The sequence below is a fragment of the Antechinus flavipes genome, chromosome 4 (assembly GCF_016432865.1).
Source record: "Antechinus flavipes isolate AdamAnt ecotype Samford, QLD, Australia chromosome 4, AdamAnt_v2, whole genome shotgun sequence".
Lineage (NCBI taxonomy): Eukaryota > Metazoa > Chordata > Mammalia > Dasyuromorphia > Dasyuridae > Antechinus > Antechinus flavipes.
This window is the reverse complement of record NC_067401.1, coordinates 298,736,546-298,753,162: the sequence shown is the minus strand read 5'-3', so window position 1 is coordinate 298,753,162 and position 16,617 is coordinate 298,736,546. Positions and strand designations below refer to the sequence as shown.

Below are 16,617 nucleotides of genomic sequence, written 5' to 3'. Positions count from 1 at the left end.
GTGAAAGACAAGAAAAGATATGGAGCACGAAGTATATTCATGTTCCCGGCTAGAAACATCACAGGAATGCATTCATTGAGTATAATGGTTCTTTTTATCTATCACCAGGTGGCACCATTGGTCTGGTACAGTTTAGTTATTTTCTAAAAGTGGTGAGGAAAGTGGATGAGATTAGAGATAGAGGCAGAGAAAGAATATAAAAAATACTATATGTGAAATAACTTGTCAGGTATTGGGACAATGTACAGAGATATGTTGGGAAATTGTAAGTAAAGTATTTGTAACTTAAAAAATGTTTGCGTCATTTTTTTTTCTCGAGATTCATCTTGCATGTCGAAAAGGCACAAAATGATCAGTTCCAACAGGCATTTGAGGGCTTGCTATGTGTCAGGCACTGTCCTAAGTGCTAAAGACTTTTTTAAAAAGCAAAAACAGTTCCTGTCATCAAAGTAATGTTCTAATGGGCTAGGTAACTTATAAATAACTAGGTACATACAAGATATGTAGAGTAATATTGGAAGTGATGCTGACTCAGTGACCCATTGTTCCCAGACCTGTTAATTAATTTGGGGGAAAGACATCACCCAGTTCCCTGATATTTGTTACATAGTCAAGTCCTTCACTGTTTGTACAGTGGAAATTGTCATGTATACCTCCCTTAAGAGGAACTAAGATGCAAGGATCCAACTCCTTTGCTGACAATTGACATGTGGGAATTCGTTATCTCATTATTTAAGTTATCAGTAAAAACTGACTTCTTCAATAATCAACTTCTTAACATGTTGCGTCCTTGCAGTACTTAATAAGTTCCTTTTAATTCTCTTTGTCCTGAGTTTTGCCTCCTTAAGCATGATGAAAGCCCAAAAAAATTTCCTTTCAACAGTAAGTGGAAGGCAATCTGAGAGAGAATGGTAACAAGTAGTGGGGGGTTGGGGAGAACAGACTATGAAAGGCTTCCTGTAGAAGGTGGGACTTGAGTTGAGCTTTGGAGGAAGTTAGGGAAATGAAGAGGTAACAGTGAAGGAATAGAGAGTGCCTGTTGGGAACAGCTAGTGGCAACAGTAGGAGTGTCATGTTTGAGAAACTGAAATGTGTATAGATAATAGAATATGGGGAAGAGGGTAAAGAAGACTAGATAGGTAGAAATTTGCTTGTTTATAAAGACTTTTAAATGACACAGAGAGAAATTTATATTTGAGCCTAAAGTTAATTGAGAGTCACTGCACCTCATTGAGCAGGAAATATCATGATCAGATGTATGTTTTTGAAAAAATCACTTTGGCAATTCATAAAAGATGGAATGAAGAAAAGAGAGATTAAGGCAGATAGATCAATTAGATCATGATTATAATAGTCTAAGTCTAATAGTAATAGTCTAATAGTCTAAGCAAGAAGTGATAAGAGCCTAATCTTGTGTGAGTGAAGAGAAAAGCTTGTCTATGTAAAATATTATGAAGTTATAAACAACATGACTTAGTAATAGATTTTATAATGTTAAGTAACTAAGAATAAAGAATCAAGAGTGATGACAAGAAGGTTAAGAGCCTTTGAAGGATAGTGGTGTCATAATAATAAGAAAGTTGGAAAGAAAAGAGAGTGTCAGAGAAAAAGGTAATGAGTTCTATTTTGAATGTATTAAATTTCAGGTGACTATGATATATCCAGTTCAGAATGATCAAAAGATAGTTGGCAATGTATGACTATAGCTCGGGAGAGAAACTTGAGCTGGATATATGGGAATCATCTATGATGAAATAATAACTGAGTCCACTGGAACTATTGAAATAATTAAGTGAAGTATAGAATGAAAGGAGAAGTTTATATAAAGCCCAAAACCTTGTAGCATATTTGATAGAAATGACATGATATATTCCTTCTCTGATTTCCCCATGGATCTTTATTTGTAACTTTCATGTCATGTTTTATGTTCTATGTGTCATATTTCTTTATATACACTCATATTATATCCCCCACTAGATCATAAACTCTTGGAGAGTTGAATCTGTGTCTCCTTTATCATTTTCTGCATGATGCAGGGGCCATGCTTAACAAAAATGAGAAACACCACTATTTTTCTTGTTCATTTCATTATGGATTAAATAATTTTTTATGGTTAGCCTGGGAATCTTACTGCTACATAAAATCTAGTTTCTGTGATAAAAAAAAAATTGGTTCTGAGTTATAAGCATTTCACTACAAATGAATTTTGAAAAAGTTCTGACAGACTGACTGCCTATACACTATTTTTTACTGTTGCTTGTTTTTAATGGGTTTGGGTGATTTATTCAGTGAAAGATGCCAATTCATCTTTTAAGTGCCAATCTAATTCAATATGCTTTTATTAAATTAAATGCTTTGGAATTACAAAGACAAAACTAAAACAACCCCTTCCCACAAGGAACCTGGGTTATTTCCATGTGAATTCTGTCATAAGTAAAGATTGTTGGCTCTAAGGTACAATAAAGCTTAGGACATGAGGTAATTGCTAATCTAGAGCCAACTGGAAATAGATCAGAAATCAAATAAATTTAGAACAAATTTGCTGATGTAATCATTGAAAGTTTTGGGTTATAACTACTCATTTGGGAATATTCCACTGCAACTAAAAACAGAAACCAAATTGAGAAAACAAATGGAGAATATACATATTTTAGAGAAGAATTTCACATTATATTTTCTCCCCTCAAAGAATTTTATAATATTATTTTGAACAACCACCATTAAAAATTATAAAAACAAAAACTCTTTGTTTCTTCCTCTTCTTCTTTGTTCATCCTAAAGAATAGCAGCTATCTTTGTCTTTCTGTGTGTGTGTGTGTGTGTGTGTGTATCTAAAGTTTAAAGTTTCTGCTATGTCCTTGAATCACGTTGATTTTTTCTTTCACATGGTATTACATTTTCAGTTACTTACCTCTGTGTCATCTTGGTATAATTGCACAATAATCGCTTTTATCAATCAACTAAGTTAATTTTTTTAAAATGTCCCATGAAAAATGTAGATAAAAGAAAATGAATTCTAACATTTCTTGTGTTTAGCCTTGTATGCAAACTGAATACAAGAACCACCATTCTGGCAGCCACCAACCCCAAGGGCCAATATGACCCCTGTGAATCGGTCTCAGTGAATGTGGCCCTAGGAAGCCCACTCCTAAGCAGATTTGACTTGATCTTGGTTTTACTTGATACCAAAAATGAAGACTGGGATCGCATAATTTCTTCTTTTATCTTAGAAAATAAAGGTAAGTAAAGATAAAAAAGGTTGGACTAAAATGATCCTACACAATTATAGCTTTGAGAAGTAAAAAAAAAAATATTGATATTGTTGTATCTTTATGCATTTTTATGTAATGATAGTGAAAAAATAATGTAGGATACATACCCCTAACTATGGGTAGTCCACCTGTGAGCTATTTAATTTATCATGAGAAAAGGAAGTGGTTGGATCTATTGTCTAAGAACTTTCAATCCATTCTTAGAAATTTGTCTATAAGCCAGTGGCTAAAGAGCTACACGTATCACTTTTCCTTCATACCCACTCCTTCGCAGGGACGTAGATTCAGAGATACCTAAACCTACAATCTTAGATGAAGAATCCTAAGGAATGACCAGACCAGGGAAGACCATAAGAAATTCATGGAAATAACTTAAGACCTTAGACTCTTAAATTCATAAATGAGGACTGGAGAAACAAAATTAAGAAGTCTGGAAGATCAGTGTGACCATCCAGATATGCAAATAGTTAGAAGTGATCTAATACCACAGTAAAACCTGGCAGAAAGCAGGAAGGAGATAAGAAAGAGTAAGTTTTTTCTCTCTTCCTAACAAATAGATACTATGATAAAGAGATGAAATTAAAAGAAGCTTTTAAGATGTAAAGCTCTTTTTCCTTGTTATGTTCTCATCCCCATTTGTTTCCCTATATTGTTTTAAAATACCTGTGGTGGCAGTCTGCTATTTTCAAGGAGCAGGAAGTGGGGAGGAAGAAATTGTGACTAACTGGGAATAAGGGAATGCTCACCAATATATTGGAATAGACCATGATTGTTATAAATGGTTTTAGCTTCTGGCATTAGAAATAGGAAGCTTACCATTGTTATAACTTTAATTCTTTATGTACTTGTTCTGGAGAAAGACACTCAAAATTTAGTATTGCTTTTATTTTATGAGCCACAAGGCATGAACAAGAAAGGAAGGCCATTAAAAAAAATTGATAAAAAAAATTAATAAAATGAAATAACTTAAATTTTATAAAAAGATTTATGCTTGATCTTAGAAATGAGTGACCCAATACTGATTTGATCCACAGGTTGTCCAAGCAAATCGAAAAAGCTCTGGAGCATGGAAAAGATGAAAACTTACTTCTGTCTTATTAGGAACCTACAACCCAAATTATCTGACGTGAGCAACCAAGTTCTTCTCCGTTACTATCAAATGCAGCGCCAGAGTGACTGCAGAAATGCAGCCCGTACCACCATCCGTTTACTAGAAAGTTTGATCCGCCTTGCAGAAGGTAAGTTTTGCATGGACTACATAGTCTGTGTAATCATTTAAAAAGTCATCTTGTAGTTGCAAAACTTAAACATTGCTTTTAGGACTTCACTGTTCTAAGCTTCCTTTTTGCTCTCTCAGTAATTTTTGAAAAATATGTACTTATATATTATACTTACATATAGTATATGTGTGTGTGTGTGTGTGCATGTATGTATTTGTGTATATATACATACACACACTATTTTGGCTTAGGTTGACTATGAAAATAAGATGACTAAAGACACCCAGCTCTTGTCTCTGCAAAAGTAGGAGACTGAGTGTGACATTACATAGACTGTCAGACTCCTTTTTCTCCCCCTCTCTTTTTTATTCTTTGCTACAGGAGATGACCCTCTGGATAGTGGAAGTAGGAAGGATATATTTGGAAATGACAGTGATATGAAAACAAAAGGTATCAAGAATGAATGAATTTAAAAAGTAGAGAAGGAAAGGAAAAAAAAAAGGTAAAAGGAAAATATGGAAGAAAGGAAAGCATAAAGGAAGGTACATTGTGGGGTGGGTGCAGTATTCACCAAGCAATGTCCTACAGGCCTTGTTCATGGCCAGGTAGGACAAAAACTCATCAGTTAGAGGTGTGGTGGTCGGAGGAAGGGCCAGAGGGGGAATTCTAGATTGGGGGAAAGAGAGGAAGATCAGGATGATGTACTTATTATAGGCTGTACAGTTAAGAATTAAAGAAAACATAAGCATTTATTAAATATTTGCTATGTGCTAAGTACTGTACAGAATGCTAGAGAACATAAATACAAACGCAAAGATGGAATAGTTTTAAGAAGCTTGCATATTAATGGGAGAGAAACTACAAATGGGGAGTGAGACCTCGATGAACTACTTTCTTCCAGAAACTAGGAAATGTTGGAGATTGTGGAATATATGGACTAGATTGACCCAGTCTACTCAAGAACAATTACAGAATTGAATTGATTTTGGTTCATGGTTAAGGAATTGGAAAAAGGAAGGAATGGTATTCATGCTGTGGCAAGATAGTGGGCACTGTGTCGAGATGGTGGGAAAGGAAGGAGCAGAGAGATCAGGAGAGTGAGGAATGGAATGAAATGAGTCAGTGTTCCTGGCCCCGGAACAGAAGTTTAGCCAGAGCCAGAGCTGCATGAGGTCTGTGAGGACCTAGACAAAAAGAAAAGTCTTAATCAGAATGCAGCAGGGTATGTGTAGCTTATCTAGGGGTCTTGACAAAAATTTTACTCTAGCTACTTCTGGGCAATTGAGCTTCTTGCAAACCCCTTTAAACCAGAGAATCTTCTACCTGGAAGGAGTCTCAGGAGTCTGTTCCCCTTATTTTAAAGGGAAAGAAACTTAAGTGCAGAGAGAAGTGACCTGGTCAGGGTCATATTGAGGCCGTGCCAAACCAGGATTAGAACTCAGGTCTCCTTACTCTAAGTCTAGGGCTCTTCCTACCATGCTTGGTTGCCTCTCATATCTGTTCAATTCTCACACTACTGACCTGCCATTAAGAAAAATCCCTTAACTATATGCTTGCAAACCAAGAAGTAATAAAAAATCAAAGTACTCCCAAGGCTGACCACTGCTGGGGAAACCATACTTTACCCTATCGTTAAAACACTTAAATAATGTATTGGGGAATTCCTTAAATGCACAACTTTAAAACATAATTTAATTTTCATTGTAGTTCATCTGTAATTTTAATTCCACACTTTAGAGTCATTTGATCAAAGGTGTTGGATATATTTGGTCTTTTGGGGGAGGAGGGACCCTTGTATGAAGAGTCATATAACTTGTACTTGTCTGAGGTCAGATTTAAATTCAGGTCTTCCTGACTCCCAAGCTGGGGTTCTCCTTACTGTGCTACCTGCTATCCTTAGATGTGTGTGTCACCCCGGATGCACTGCACCGGAACTTGAGGGGCCCCAGGTAGCAGCGTGTCCCAGAAGTCTTAGTGCAATTTTGAGCCTCAATGCCTTTGAGGCTGTGTGACGAGAGTGGACAGAGAGCCATCCTTTAAGCTAGAAACAACTGGGTTCGAACCATGCCTCTGACACAAACTGTGTGACCCAAGACAAGGCACTTAACCTCGCAGTTTTCTAGAAAACGCTCTAGCAAGTCAAGAAGCATTTTATCAAGTGCTAATTGTGCCAAGCACTGTGCTAAGACTATCTATCATTGCAGAGAAGGGGCCAGAAAATATTGGCAGAGGGAGCTCCTCACCTAGGGTTCCGCTATACATTGAAATCATAGACCTAGTTCCTTCCCCAGACTCTGTCCAGCTGCATGATAGCTAGCCAAGGGGACAGCTGCAGCTCCCATAACCAAATAAACCCATGCAATCTCCAGGATTGTCCAGAATTAATTTGCTCCTGGAAGATAAGCTATGGCCTAGAAAGTGACTTCCCTGTCCTCATTGTCTGCTCCCCTATCAGAGTCACACTTTGTGATGGTAAATTAGGCCTTCTTTTGTCTCAATTCTTACCTAGCACTCAGTCATTAAAAGGGCCTTGCCTCAGACAGACTGAAGCCTGGGAAAGATCTGAATGTAGAAAGGCCTCGGTCAGTCACCACAGCCTGGGCCAGGGCTGGGTGGCTTGACTTTTGTCTTGCTACTGGACTTCAGTGACTCTGGAGGAAAGAGTGAGGCTGACAACTTTATACAAGTTCTGCTTAAATCCAATTCAGGATCAGCAATGTAGGACCAACAGCAAGAAAGGTCTTAGAAGGAGATCTCAGAAGCATCTAAAATGGCATATTATTTTTAAAAGTCAGAGGTGCTGAGATTACAAATCTTATAACTTCTTGATGATTTAAGGAAGTAAGAGGATCTATATCTCAAAGCAACAGTTCCTAAATCTCTGTTTTTATAGTAGTAAAGCTATATTATCTAGCTCATCCTGGTTGGGCCAGTTCTCCAAAGAATCTTGACTTTTTCTTCAGTCAAAATAGCCAATTGGCTGTCAGAGTTAAAGTCACAAGACTTGGGTTCACACCAGCTCAGCAAGTCACTTCCTCTCAGAGGCTTGGTTTCTTCATCCTTAAAATGAAGATATTGAAGTTGATGATCTCTAAAGTCCCTTTTGGCTTTAAATACATTCATCCTAAAATATTGCAACTAAGTACTTACTTAAATGATCAAAAAGATGCAAAACTAGCTTTTGAGAAATATGTTGTACCAGCCTTCATGCAAACCTATGACTTCCCTCTATGTGTAAGTGAAATAATCCCATCATAATGGAATGAATATTCAAGTCAGGCACCTAGCTTTCCTAAAAGAATATCAAATTTGCCTCTTGCATTTTGCTATAGAAAAATCCCTTCTAAAAGGAATGGTATATAATGTCACTATGAAACTCATGACCTACTACTTTTCTCCTCAAGACTTTGTCTCACATAGATTCAAAAGAATCTTTTGATTTTTAAAATTCATTCCTCCCATCTGAATAAACTTTCCAAATCTAATTCATGTCTAAGTTTCCATAGCTGTGAGTAACAGAATCTCTGGATTACATATAACCATTCATATTGATAAATGTTTGTGGCTCGAGAACAACCTTTATTCTGTAGAAAATGCAGAGATGCCAGGGACTCAAAAAAATCCATAAACAAATAAAGGAAAAAAAAAAAGGTGGCCCTGAAAGAACTTTTAGAATCCTATAACCTCTTCTCACAAGGGAATTTTCTCAGTTTCTGACTCCTCCACCCTTAAAAAATCCTCACTTGATCTTTCCATCCTTGCTAGTAATTGTCCTATATTTCTTCTCCTTTTTGTGACTAAACTCCTTGAAGCTGTACCTCCACTTCTCTCACTTTGCAGTCTTGCTTCTGATCCCATCATTCAGCTGAAACAGCAATCTTCAGAATTATTAATTATTTTTTAATTAATTTCTTAAGTGGCAAGATAAAAATCAAGACATTAATGATTTCTTAAATGGCCTTTTCTCAATCCTCTCTGTACTTTTTGCCACTTTTGATCGCTTTTTTCCCCTGAATCCTTTCTTCTCTTCAAGTTCTCATGATACTGCTCTTTCCTGGTCGTCTTCCAACTCATCTGATTGTTCTTTGCTGAATCTTTATCTAGGGTCATATCTAATAACTGTGGCTGTTTCCTAAGGCTCAATTCTGGAACTTCTTCTATATTATTTTGCTGATGATGATCTTATCAATTCCCATAACTTCAATTATCATCTTTTTGCATATGATTTTCATATCTATTTGTCTAGCCCTAATCTCTCCACGAGCCTTCAGACTGGAGTCTCTCTAACTGCCTATTGAATATCTCAAACTGGATATCCCTTAGATATCTTAAACTCAGCATGTCTAAAACGGAAAGCATTATCTTTCCTTGCATCTCTTCCTAACTTTCCTGTTACTAACAAGAGTACTGTCATCTTCCTGCTGACTCAGATTCACAATCTATGTATTATCCTCAGTTCTTCATTCTCTCTCATCCCTGCCCCCATCATCTAATCTCTTGTTAAGTCCTGTTGATTCTACCTTCTCAATGTCTCTTCTACATTATCTCTTCTCTTCTCTGACACTTAGCACTGGTACAGACTTTTATCACCTCACTCTTGTACTGCCCAAATAGCCTTCTGATTGGTCTCCATGCCATAAGGTCCGTCCCCACTTCAGTCCACTCTCTATTTAGCTGCAAAATGATTTTCCTAAAGGGCAGGTCTATGTCACCCTCCCTTTCCCCCTTTCCATAAATTCTGGTGCTTCCATATTATCTTCACGATCAAATAGAAATCTTTGTCTTTTAAAGCCCTTCATGATCTTCTAATCATGCATTTTCAGTTTTCTTATACTTTAATAACTTCCTTTATGATTCAGTAATACTGTTCTTGCTATTCCTTGAACAAGACACTCCATTTTCTAACTCTACATTTTTACTCTCTCTCATATCTGGAATTCCTCTTCTTCATATATTCCTCCTGGCTTCTTTTAAATCTCAGCTAAAATTCCAACTTCTGCAAGAAACTTGTCCCAGTCACCCTCAGTGCTAGTTCTTACACTTATGATTGGTGGAAACATTCATTTTTGGTTAGGAGTTAGTGAAAATGAAGATGTAATTTTTTCCTCCTTCAAGTATATGGACACTTTGCTATGAACTCCAGCTTAATAATCCCTGTTGTGCTTTAGACACATGAAACCTAACTTGGACCAGAATCCTTCAGGAAAAAAGGCAAATAAACTACCTATAGTCTTATCTCTCTTGAATCTAGTTTTCTGAGGTTTATGCTCTGTTTATGAGAGATACAAGTGTAATACATATCTCACATACTGATATGCTGTTATAGCAGATCACAAGGGCAGGATTAAAAATAGTTTATAGTGTTGAATTTATATTCATACAGCCTATTTTTCCAGAAGGAGTTCAAAGTACTGTATCAAAGTATATCAAATTCTGTGGGTGAAGTAGGTGGAATATATTACTTCAATTATTATAAAAACCATCTGTAAAGCTATTTAAATTTAGCTCATTTATGCTGATTATTGGGAAATTAATTTTTCATTAGTAGTTCATTCAGAAGATAATTTTTTTCCTGGGCCAGAAGATGAATTGCATTTACCATCCCCATTCATTCATACAAAGTAAATGACTTGTATCATGGTGGCTCTGAATAACTTATTATTTTTCTAGCTCATGCCCGGCTGATGTTCAGAGATACAGTGACTCTGGTAGATGCGATTACAGTGGTGTCCGTGATGGAATCCTCAATGCAGGTACATTTTGATCTGAAATATTAATTATAAAACTTAAGTTGGGGGAAAAAAGTTTATTCAAACCAAATAAACTCTCCTAATCCAAAGATCCAAAGCCTGAAAGGAATTTTGCAAGCTTATAAGACTTTTGTGTAATATACTCAGCAAATTTTTTTAAATTATGTGACTAAATTGTAAGTTTGAAGCTAATATTTGGCTCATCTTTATATCCAATTTAGAGTCTAGTATGGTGTCTTTTATTTGTCATGTTTGTCTAATTCAATTTATATTGTTTTTCTGCTTCTCTAACTTTTTCCATTAATTTTTTTTACTTGTCTGTTCAATTCTGGTGATTTAAATTTTGTTCCTCTGTCTATCCTCGACAGTTCATGATTTTGACGATTTTGATTATAAAAAGATAATTTTCAACATTCACTTTTATAAAACCTTATGTTCCAAATTTTTCTCCCTTTTCCTTCCCTCCCTTTCTCTAGACAGCAAGCAGTCCAGTATAGATTAAACATGTTCTTTTAAACATATTTCTATATTCATCATGCTGCACAAGAAATAGCTGATCAAAAGTGAAAAAAAAAAAAAACAAGAAAAAAAAAAAAGAAACAACAAGCTTCTATGAATTTAAAAAAAAAAAATGAACAGGCAGAGGAGATAGAATCCAACCATAGAAAGTTACTGTGGGAATAGGGAAAAATCATGATTTGTCTTCAGAAGAAGATACTGAACTTTAAAAAAAAAAAAAAAAAAAGTCCTTCCTTCATGCTCAAAAAAATAGCTAAAAGAATTAAAAATATACTTAAAAATCAAATGAAAGAACTTGAGGAATTTTAAAAAACAATCCAAGAAATATAAATTATGAACAGAAATTCAGTCAACTGAAAAAGGAGATCCAGAATGTTAAAGCAAGAAAATAACTCCTTGAAAACTAAAATTGGGCAAGGGAAAGCCAGTAAAATTATGAGACTAAGAAATAATAAAACAAACTATAAAGAATGAAAAAACAGAAGAGAATATGAGATATCTTGTAAGAAAAACAACTGATCTGCAGAATAGAAAAGAATAATAGGACCGCCTGAAAGCTGCGATCAAAAAAAGAATCTTGATACAATAATACAAGAAACAACTAAAGAAAATTGCTCTGAAGTGTTAAAACAAGAGGGGAAAGTAGAACTAGAAAAAAAAAATCTGTCAATCACTACCTGAAAGATCCTATGAGAAAAATCTACAGAAATAATAGCCAAATTTCTAAATCCCCAGATCAAGGAGAAAATACTTGAGCAGTAAGAAAAAAACAATTCAAATATGGTAAAACCACAATCAGAATCACACAAGACCTAACAGCAGCTACATTAAAAGATCACAGGTCTTGGAATACTGTATATAGAAGAGCAAAAGAGCTGAGGTTGTGGCTAAAAATGTCATCACCAGCAAAGTTAAGCATAATCCTGAATAATAATTTTAAAAAATATATTCAGTGAATTGCCAGAATTTCAGAATTTGTTGCAAAAAGACCTGAACTTAATAGAAAATTTGACATGTAAAATTCAAGAGAAATATAAAGTTAATATCAAAGACTAATTACAAGGGACTGAATAGGGACAGTTTATGTTTTAAACATAGAAATGAATTTGTAAACTGTATTATGTCTAAGATTGTCATTAGAAACTGAGTAAATGTTCAAAAGAAAGATTGGGTAGAGAAGAGTATGCTGTAATCCTAAAAAGCAAAACCATGTAGGAAACACAGAGGAATTACATGGGGGAGGAGAGCTGATAGTTCTGGAACCCTACTTTCATCAATAATGGATTAAAAAGGGGGCAGCTAGGTGGCACAGTGGATAGAGCACTAGCCCTGAAGTCACGAGGACCTGAGTTCAAATCTGGCCTCAGACACTTAACCCTTCCTAGCTGTTGTGACCCTGGGCAAGTCATTTGATCCCAATTGCCTCAGAGGGGAAAAAAGAGTAGATGAAAGAGAAAACTATATATATCTATGTGAGATTTTGAAACTCTAAATTCAGAAAGAAATAAGAGAGTAAGGGGATAGGAAAGGAGGAAAGGATAAGGGAGGAATTTTCAGAGGACACCTATTCATATCAGATCAAGTTTAAAGAGAGAAAAACATATGCATTTAGAAGGGAATAAAAATCTTCCAAATTTATAAAGAAATAAGAGGATAAAGGCTATGGAAGAGTATGTTGATTAATCAAAGAATGTGGGATAAGGGTGGGGAGAGGGGATAAGGATGAGAAGAAAGGATAAGGGAGATATCCTTGGGGAAAGAGGGGAGATAAATTAAGGAGGGCAAAGCAGATGAGGAAGGTGGTATAGGAAACAAAAGATACACACAATAGATAATAAAGATCAGGGATAGAATTTATTAGGTTTAAAAAAAAAGCAGGAAGATTTCTGGAAAAGTTAAAGCTAAAATTGTTTTAATCAAAGAGAAAAATAGGGAAATTACACTGCATGTCACCATATTAATCAATATTGTTTTAGACTATTTAAAATAACTAGCTAGTATAAGATTGGAATATTTTGATGTAGAATATGATGACTTGATATCGGTATTAAGATCCATCTTACCCTCCAGGAAAATCAGAGGGGAATGGAATATGGAAAGGGGGGAGGGTAATAAAAGAGAGGGCATATTGGGAAAGGGAGTGGTCTGTAGTAAAACATTTTAGAATGGGCAGGATGAAAGGAGAGAGAAAATAGCATAAATAGGGGAAAATACAGTTGGCAATAGTAATTGTAAAAGGAATTTTGAAGCAAGTTTCTCTGATAAAGCCTTATTTCTCAAACATAGAAGTAACTGAGTCAAATTTATTAAAAAAAAAAAAAGCCATGCCTCAATTGATAAATGTTCAAAAAATATCATCTGCGGCCAAAGAAGTATAAATTCATGCATATCTTTTGACCTAACAATAACATTATTAAACATGAATATCAAAAGATATTTTAAGAGATGGGTGAGAAAAAGGACCCATATGTACAAAAATATTTGTAGCAGTTCTCTTCTCAGAACAAAAAATTGGAAATTGAGGAGATGCCCATTAATTGGGGAATGACTGAATAAATTGTATTGTATGACTGTCATGAAATATTGTTATTCTATGGGAAGTGATGAGTAGAATGTTTTTGGGGAAAAAAAATCACCTAGAAATTCTTCCATAAACTCAAGCAAAGTGAAATGTACTATATACTAAGTAATAGTAATGCTCTGGGATGACCAGCTATAAAAGATTTTGCTATTCTCTGCAGCATAATGATCCATGATTACCTCGAAGGACTTATGATGAAAAATCCTATACATACCCAGAGAAGGAACTGAATGTGTCTGAATACAGATTGAATCATACTCTCTTTTTATTTTTTTTTTGAGAATTTTTTTTATTAGGATGAGAGGTTTATGTTTTCTTTCATGACTTTTATGGAAATATATTGTATAACTTCACATGTGGTTTCTTAATGGGGGGTAGGGGTAGGGATAAGAAAGAATCTGGAACTCAAATGTTTTAAAAAAACAAAAAAAATTGTTTTAAATGTAGTTGGGAAAAATATTAAACAAATAGGATTTTTTTTTAAAAAGAAATGATGAGTTGGTGGATATAGAAAAATATGAAGACTTGAATTTATGAAAGAAGAGATTATTCGCTTTCAGAGAAACTGAAGATAAGCACAGTATGATCTTCTAGATATAGACATATATAAAAACACATACATATATGAATGTATATGCATATAAATATATCTGATTCTAGAAATCTCTATGTATGTGTGTGTGTATATATATATATATTCATGCTTAATTATATCCTTCTTGGGTAGAGAGGGAGGAAGAATAAAATTAAAAGTACATAGCAGAGAAAAAAATCTATAAAGAAGCAAAGATGAACAGCTTAGAACACAATGTGTAGTATTTATTATATAAGCTTTCTTGAAATGGAAATTGACTGCTTTTGTATTTTGAATTATTTCATGTACTACATATTTTTTCCCTCTTCTTTTCTTTTGTATTTTTAAAATAAAGAAAAGGAAAAAAGGGGAATCTAGAAGTACATATTAAAGGTTATAAAAATAATCAAAGCCTTTAACTCATAATTCCATTTTTGAAAATATGCACTGAAACTATTCACAAAAAAAAATTTTAAGCTATTTATGCAAAGATTTTTATGCAGTATTATGTGTAATCTTAGAAAATAAGAAATGACCTGCCTAACAATAATTGAACTAATTAATAAATTGTGGTACTGTAATGTAATGGAATACTATAATGATCTGGAAAGATCATTATAAAATGATGCAAAGTAAAAAAAAAAAGAAAAAGAAAAGCTGAGAAAAATGAATGAGTATTAAATGGGTAATCAAAATTTTGATCAAAACTAAGAGAGATGGAAAGATTGCCATGATACTTTATGTATTGAATTCTGTATTAATTTAAATGTAAATAGTTACTAAGCTGAAAGGAAACATGATATGATGAATGCAAAGCCAGCCTCAGAACCAGAATAATCTGGGTTCAAGTCTCACCTTTTACACATACTGCCTGTGTAATTTTGATCAAGTCTTTAAATGAACTAAAAGGCCAGATAGTATCTAAAATTCTGAATGGTACCTGCAGAGGAGGCACCAATCTATATTGGTCAAGAAAATTTCATCACGGAAGTTCACTATCTATAATAATAAAATCATAAGATTGATTTTTTTTAAAAAACTTATTGAGCAAATATTGAGCTTTTAAGATTTTTTTTTTAATAGAAAGAAAAGCCAATGGATTTCTCTGTAGTTGAGTAACTCTGGAAAAGAGTGATTTAGAGGGAAATCAGATTGCAAGAAAAGTGAATAATGAGGAAGTAAAGACTGTTCTTTCTAGGCATTTGGCATTAAAAGGGAAGAGAAGCATATGGAAAAAATTCTATTCTGCCTTTTTCCTAATTTTTAGCTTTTGTTTTTGCAAAGAAAGTTTTATAGTTGTAATCACATAGATCTCAAATATATCTTGTAATGATATCTTACCATTGACAAGCATTTATTTTCTCTCTCTTCCATCCCACCACCAACTGGGAAAAGAAAGAAGAATAAAATATTTGAACCAAATAAGCTTAGTTGAGTAAACAAATTTCCACATTGGCCATGTACAAAATGTGTGTCTTCATTGTCTTTCTGTGGTAGGCAGTATTCTTTATCATTGGTCCTGTAGAATCACAACTGGTTATTTCACTAGTCAGAGTTCTTAATTCTTTAAAAGTTAGTCTATTATATGGTTCTTTTCAACAGTGAGGTGATTCAGAGCAATTCTGATAGACTTGTAATGGAGAGAACCATCTGCATCCAGAAAGAGTGGGGACTCAATGTGGATCACAATATAGTATTTTCACCTTTTTTGTTGTTGTTTGATTTTTTTTCTTTTTGGGTCTGATTTTTCTTGTGCAGCATGATAATTATAGAAATATGTATATAGAAGAACTTCACATAGATTACTTGCTATGTAGGAGGGGGCTGAAGGGAAGGGAGGGAGAAATATTTGGAAGTCTTTAAATGCTATCATAATTCATTGTTATATAAATTATTGTCTTGGTTCTGCTCACTTCATACAAGTTTTCTCAGGATAATCTAAAATCATCTCTTTCATATTTTTTACAGTACAATAGTATTCCCTTATTTATCTGCTTACTTTGTTTAAACATCCCCAAATCTATGGATACCCCTTTAGTTTCCAATTCTTTGCTACTACAAAAAGAGCTGTTATCAATATAAATATTTTTGCATCTATGTATCCTATTCCAATTCTTTAATCTCTTTCAGGTATAGACCAATTAATAGAATTGCTGGTTTAAAAGGGTAATTAAATTTTGGGACATTTCTTTCCAGGATAGCTGGATCAGTTCAGAACTCTGTCAATAGTTAATTGATATGTCTGTTTTCTCCCACATTTGTCATTTTCCTTTTTTGTCAGCTGCCAATCCACTGAGTAGAATGCAAGAGTTTTTTTTTCCTTTAATTATTACTGATTTGAAGCACTTTTTCTTTTCATATCTCTGTTGATAGTTTATATTTCTTCCTATGAAAACTGTCTATGTTGATCATTTATCAATTGGGGAATAACTCTTATTTTTATAAATTTAAATCAATTCTTTATATATCTTGGAATTGAGACCTTTATCAGAGTACCTCTTCTAATTAACTGTTTCCCTTATAAATTTTAACTGCATTGAATTTATTTTGTGCAAAAAACTTTTAAATTTTACATAATTAAAGCTGTCCATTTTACCCTTTGTGACTCCTTTGTGTTGCATGTTTGGTCATATCCATAGATTAGGAAGATAATCCTTTCTTCTCTAATTTATTTATGAAATACACTGAAATTATATATCCA

General features: G+C 34.2%; 1 protein-coding gene across 1 annotated transcript in view; it reads left to right on the top strand.

Annotated features, from left to right (window-relative positions):
* Positions 1-16,617, top strand: part of MCM9 (minichromosome maintenance 9 homologous recombination repair factor) — a 177,201-nt gene that overhangs the window by 149,097 nt on the left and 11,487 nt on the right. Inside the window, exons 9-11 of the mRNA XM_051997629.1 lie at positions 3,037-3,239; positions 4,307-4,510; positions 10,163-10,245. Of these exons, the coding sequence (XP_051853589.1) occupies positions 3,037-3,239; positions 4,307-4,510; positions 10,163-10,245 (490 nt within the window). The remainder of the gene's footprint in view (positions 1-3,036; positions 3,240-4,306; positions 4,511-10,162; positions 10,246-16,617) is intronic.